The sequence below is a fragment of the Phaethon lepturus genome, unplaced genomic scaffold, assembly GCF_000687285.1.
Source record: "Phaethon lepturus isolate BGI_N335 unplaced genomic scaffold, ASM68728v1 scaffold36523, whole genome shotgun sequence".
Classification (NCBI taxonomy): Eukaryota; Metazoa; Chordata; class Aves; order Phaethontiformes; family Phaethontidae; genus Phaethon; species Phaethon lepturus.
The window spans coordinates 1-6,460 of record NW_010528965.1 but is presented as its reverse complement, the minus strand read 5'-3'; the positions used below and the strand labels follow the sequence as shown (position 1 = coordinate 6,460).

The 6,460-nt window shown below is 49.5% G+C and overlaps 1 protein-coding gene across 1 annotated transcript; it reads right to left on the bottom strand.

Annotated features, from left to right (window-relative positions):
• Positions 1-6: 6 nt before the first annotated feature.
• On the bottom strand, positions 7-6,455 carry KANK4 (KN motif and ankyrin repeat domains 4; the record flags this gene model as incomplete). The annotated part of the gene is made up of 6 exons (XM_010283815.1): positions 7-33; positions 1,401-1,620; positions 2,029-2,116; positions 2,703-2,933; positions 4,307-4,418; positions 5,378-6,455. Coding segments are annotated over 6 exons (1,756 nt in total), but the record flags the coding sequence as incomplete, so codon positions are not given.
• Positions 6,456-6,460: the final 5 nt, after the last annotated feature.

The following is a 6,460-nucleotide window of genomic DNA, read 5'->3' as shown; positions in this document are numbered from 1 at the left end:
CGGCGCGGTTCTGCAGGTCCAGGCGGCACACGCCTGGCGGGCGACGCACCGCGCGGGGGAAGGATTCGGCCCCGCGATGAATTGGCCGGAGGGATTGGGAAGCAAAGAGGGAGTTTTAAAACGTGTGGCACCTTACATTCCCAGAAACGGGATTTCCACAACTGTACAGGACTGAGATTTATCTATGTTAAAGGTCTAGACTTGCAGGCACAGTATTAAAGAGCCCCTGGTGCTACGCGTTGCTACGGTTAATTGCAATTGCTGAGGTCAACTCAATTACTTTTGAAGACAGTAACCAAAAAAAACAAAAAGGGGGATAATTAACGCCTTGGGCGCAGGCCAGTTGAGGAGCTGTGGGCTGTTTGCTTCTGCTCCTGCAGCAAGGGAGCGGCAGAAAGACATCCGTCACCCAACGGGCTGTGTAAAGCCGACCCGGCCCCATTTTGCTCGCTTTTCACCTCAAAGAGCCCATTTCCAATTCCACCACGACAAACAAGCCGAGTCCAGTGGGCGAGGGCTTGGATCCAGCCTTGCCCCGGGACCCGGCCACCTCAGGCACGTGGTGGCAGGAGGGGACAAACGGCCACGGCTCCCTGCGCGTCTGCGGCAACAATCGGGTTATAGATGTGTATGATAATCTGCCATTTCCCTAACATTTAACAGATTGTCTGGCCCAGGAGAAAAGGCCAAAGTGCCTTTTTTATTTCTGAGCACGTGTGCATTTTCCCCCGTACAAGCTCAGCTGCGATTTTTCCTTCTTTGCAACACGAGCTGAAAGTTCAATAGTTTAAAATGGAGTTTTTCTGTGGTGCTGGGGGGTTTGTTACGCTCTCGGGAGCCTGATCCTCCGGCTCCGAGAGATGATGTGGCACTTGCTGCTAGAAAAAGCTGGGGGAGCCACTCCATCCCACCTGGACTGGGGCTATGAGAGACACACCTTGGCCGCAGGGACCCTGAGCCATCCCCAGTCAGATTGCAAAGCCCTCAAGTTGTATCAGGGCCATAAGGGCACTAATGAGCCTTGATGTCCCCGAGGAACCTCAGCTGGGACCCACACCCATGACCAAGCTATGGGGAGGATGCTGGTCTTCAGATCAACCATATCTCCTGGGCGGACCTTGGCCCCATGCTTGTCGACTGGATGGCTCCCTTGCAGATAGGTTGTAGTTGGTCCCCAGTCCCACCTCCATCCCGTCTCCTTTTGCTCCTGACTGAACTTCCTGGGAGGACCCTGGACCTCATTCACTGTTTGCCATGTCTGGGACTGTTGATGGATCCTCGCTGCCTGGCTCTTCCCGCCATGATCATCCCCTATGGGACCATGCCCCACGGGCAAGACTGACATAAAGTCACTCCCACACCCATACCCAACAAAAGCCATGGCTGAGCAGAGTTCCTACCTGTGTCTAGCAGGAGCTTTGCAATCAGGAAGTTGGAGTGGGAAACGCTGTAGTGAAGAGCTGTGTTGCCGTTCCTGTCGGCCAGGTTCACCACCATCGCCAGGAGCTGGGGCTGGATGGCCCCCAGCGCCTTGAGATACACTGCAACCACCTCTGGGCTGGAAGACTTGCGGCTTGACACCCGGAACCACTCCTGGCAGACTGTGCTCAGGACGTGCCGCTGAAAACACCAAGGTCTCACCGTTACTCCTGGGTTAGTCATCCTGCAAACCGGTCGCTGCCCCGGCTCCTCGCCCCACACCATTTCGTCCTGTGTTCTGGCATCCCCCAGCCGGTATTTAGCTTGTGGTTTTGGGATTGCTTCTATAACTTAACGGGGAAAGGAATTTCCTGTGGTAACTTGAATGAGTAAGCAGAGAAAGCCTTCATCTTTTTTTTTTTTTCCCCTTTTCCTTTCTTTTTGGCTATTCTAAAACTGACTCGGGGGTCATCTCAGCCCCCTCTCCTCGCAAAGCTGTCCCTGGCATAGTGAGGCACGGGCCGCAACGCGCTGTCAGGATAATCTTATCCGCTAAATGTAACAGGGAGTGGGAACCACATCTGAAATGGGATTGAAAAGTATCTGTACCAAATGCTTGTCGCTTGTGGTCCTGATTTCTGAGAGGTGCTTGCTGAGTAGCTGGCAGTCAGCAAGGAAATCTTCAGAGGGTTTGCATCTAAAAGGAAAATACTTTTGTAAATCCATCATGAGACAGAACTTGCAGGAGGTTTTGAAGCAGGAAGGAGAACATGTACTCTAGGTCGGGATACATTCAACGCTTATTCAAGTGCTTAACTTTATGGACACAAGTTGTCCCATTGACTTGACACAGATTTTAGGTACAAAGTTAAGCACTTAGATAAGTGTTTAAGTCCAGCATCCCATATCTGTATGGTCAACTTCATCTGTTACAAGAAAGTGGGGAAAAAAAATCTTATTCCTGAATCTGCAAAGAACCTTACTGAGAATCTTTACATGAGAGGGGAGAAATGAGCTAATTCTCACCAAATGTGACTCACCCCATCTTTTCCACAGTCAAGCGGAGGACCTGAATTAATCCCCATTAGATTCTGTACTAACTCAAAAAATATTTAGTTCTTTAAAGCCTTTTCCCATGGCTACAGAGGTCAGCAGCTGCCTTTCCACCGAGCAGATGAAGCCCTGGCCCCAGCCCTGTAGGAGCAACTGAATGCAAGCGCCATGCATCCTACGGCTGCAGAAACGCGATGGAAAGCACGATTACTGTCTGGTTTTCTGGTTACCTGTCAGCCTTGTGCTGAGTCCAAGCTGCTGCTTCTGCCGATGACTCCTGCAGGTCATTGTCCTCACGTCTCTCCTGTGAGGAGGTCCCCGACAAAGCCCCCTCACTTTCACCTCCAGCTCTTCCTTGCGTGGTCTCCAAATCATCAGCTCTTCTCTCCGTCTCGCTCTCCACATCCCCATCCGATGAGCTGTCTTCGCAACTTGTGTCTTCGCTTGAAGTCGTTTCATAGCTATTTGAGGATACCACATGTTATTCACTCCTTCCCCAGCCACAGCCGCAGGGCCTGCCCAAGGCTCATTGAAGACACCCACTGACTCCAGTGGGCCTCGGATGAAGCCGAGAGTGATACACAAGTTAGAAGGTTAGAGCCACAGCCAAACCTGGGGTTAGTCTTTGCCTTCTTAAGCCAGCAAGGGCGTGACAGAAGCAGTTAATTAGCAGCAGGCAAGGTTACTTCAGGGACTACTCGGTTGGTTTGGAGGGATGTCCATCGCACAAGCCCCAGCATGGCCAGGCAAGGGCTGTGTGCCGCCTCCCTGCTGGGGGCTGCTGGCACACAGATGGGGAGAAATATGGACCCCATGGCTAGGTGGGACAGGCAGCATTTTGACAACCTTGAGGACCACTAGACAAAAGCTGCATTTGCAGCTCCACCATGGAACTGAGTCCACCACTTGAGCAGCCCTGCTAGAGAGATCTCTCTTCTGGTTGTCCAAAAGTATTAATAACAATGACATCTTCCATGAGACAGAATGTTTCACTCCGAGGGATCCCAAAATTTTCTCAAACTAGTCGAGATTCCTCTACTTGCTACAAGTTGTACCCACTTCAGCAACTGTTGGTAGAAGCGCTACACAACAAGAGTAACACCTGATGAACCCAACAGCAGTAGCCATCGAGCTGGGAAGTTGGAGAAGCGTATGTCAGCAGAAACCAGCACACATAGCTGTTTGCACAGTGAAGGGACAGTGAAATGTGTCCTGCCCTCGTCATGCCAACACACATACTCCTTGGTAGAAGATGTGCCAGTACTGCTCTCAGAGATGCATCTCCAGCATTGGTGTATCTAGTTAGCTCAAAGGCCAAAGAGCATTAGATATTGGATATGCAGGGAACTGAGTTGTTGGAGCACAACCTAAAATACAGGTCTCCTTCACCCCAAGGTAATTCCTCATTTACTGAAATAGTCCTTTCTCAGTCCCTGAACCAACTTTTGTTGGCTATCGCTGGAGCATGGAGGCAGGTTAGTGGCAGCGTGCTCACCCAAGCAATGCTGACCTCCTCCAAAACCCACCAAAGCTAGTGGGAATCCTCCCACAGACCCAGCTGGGTTTTGGATGGAGCTCCACAAGAGGGGTGTGCAGAGATTGTCAGTCCCCAGGGTGTCCCTTGCTGCTCTGAAAACACCAACATCTTTTCTACAGGGTTACTTACAAGTTATAAGTGCTGGATTAAAGAAGGGAGAAAAGAGGCTCCATTTCAAATGGCCTTTTAATCAAGAGGTTTGGAAGGGAAAAGAGGGGAAAAGACGAATGACTTCTTCAGCAATACAGAGGACATTACATGTTAAAAGGAAGTTTTATCTTCTGAACGGATGCTTACCCACCATTTACCCCAACAAACTGAAGATTCTTTTTGGTCCCATTGCCCCCTGCATGGAAACCATAACCCTTCTTTTTCATGATAGACTTAAGACTTGTGGTTGGAGAGATTTCTAGCAAAATACAAAATAAGAGATTAATTAAGCAGATGTGCCATAATTATCAATGATTATTCCCAACCTCTAGCAACAAACTACCAACTGTAACCATAAGCATCTTTCTTACTTCATCTTAGGAGATGCTTTTTCAGTTTTGCAGAACTACTGATGCACCTGGCCACAACCTGAACCTGCCCTGCCACCTTTAAAATACGGGTCTCAAACATCTCCAAGTGACTCAGAATATAAAGGAATTGACTGGGAGTTATATACGTGTCCTATGAATATAAGTAGGTTTTACTTTTGTAATAAAGTTTTCCTTTTTATTTTTTTCAATACTAATGTATTGGAAATCTCCTATATAAATCTCCTATAACACTACATGGAGGAGTCCATCGGAGTTTGAATAGTCTCACTATGTATTGCTTATAAGTAACAGGTCACCTATCTATTTGCAAGCCCCTCCTTGACAGTGAACAGGCCCTTCGGTTTTGGATTCTTATCTTCATATAAGCTAAAATTATTTGAGATGAACGGCTGTGAGTGGGGACAGGTCTTTTCCCAGCCTAGTTGCTAGTTCAAACCTAGCCTGAACTGGTTTTGGTTCTGGTGACCTCCATGCTGATTTACCCCAGATGAGCATGAGTCCCGTATTCTTGCAAATTGAGATGTCCAACCCAGTAAAGAAAAATGTTTTTTTATTGGAATAGCCACAAGTACGGCCACTTTTGGAAGCTGATCCTGCATATAACTGAGCCACAGCTTTATCAGCTCCTACACCGTTTTGTTAGCTTTTTTCATTTAAGATCACATAGCTTACGATGCGCAGATTTGCCTTTCTCATTCGTGTTTCGGAGGGGCTATTTCTGATCTGAATGACTGTAATTAAACCACCGCATCACCCCGGCTCAACACTTGAATAATGGGAAGAGATTTGGCCCGGACACCTTGAAACCTATGCCAATATTATTTACCCAACTGTTGATAATGTGTGTTCGAATTCTCCTTATCTGTGGGCCCTTGTGTAGAGTAGGCAGACAGCAATGAGTTTAAGGAATTAACTAATTGGTTCTGAATGGAGCTGAGCTTGGAGGCCGGCTGTTTAATGGCGCTCGCTAACTCAGGGTAGCCGTGCTCCAAACACAGCCACTGCTCCTGCAAAAGCTCCTGGATTTTTTTCACGTATTGGCTGATGGGGTCAACAGCAGGCAGATCCTCGCGGTCAGGGGGACCTTCCTCTTCCAGCCCATCTCGAGGTTTATCTTGGCCAAAGCCTGCCTTGTTTTCTCCTGTGTTTGAGCCAATTCTTGTTTCTTGATAGCTTTCTGCAGTCACTGCGTGAGCAGCGAGGCTCTGGGTGTTGTAGTTGTTCCTGTGATTTTGATTGTCATCGCTGAGGTGCTCATCGATCTTCAGTTGGGTGAAGCATGGTGCGTGAAGACCAGCCTCAATGTTGGCTTCACCAAAATGTCCAGGTCCGGTGCAAGTGTCTGCCAGTCCCTGATCTCTCCGAGCACCCAGCTCCATCGCCTGCGCATTCGCATTGTCTGCTCTGTGGACGCTGCATCCTATGGATTTGGTGGAGACTGGGATATTTACATTGATGCCTTTATCATGGGCTCGCTTGGCCCCAGTTACCTGCGAGAGGTCGGTGTTCACCGCCGCATCGTAGCACTGCAAAGCCCCGCCGCTCTGCCTGGACGGCACCTTGGCCTCTTCAGTGTTTTCCCGGCACAGCTTCTCTTCCAGCTGAGCTTTGGAGCTGGCCAGTAACCTAATGCTTTTCTCCTTCTCCTTGATCTCATGATCCTGCTGCTCCAGCACTACTCTGATCTGCTCGAGCTCTTCTTTCTTCTTGCCCAGCTGCTCCTCCAGAGCAGCAATCTGCTGCTTCAGCGCGGCGACCCCACCGGGCTCTCCAGCATCACGAGGCTGAGGACCACAGCTCTCCTTGCTCTCTCCAGCCCGGACGCGCCCCTCCTCAGCTTTCTCCAGCACGTTCGGAGCGATTTCACTCACGCTTGGCTCCCTTTCCCCAGAGTTCGTGTTCTCCTCTG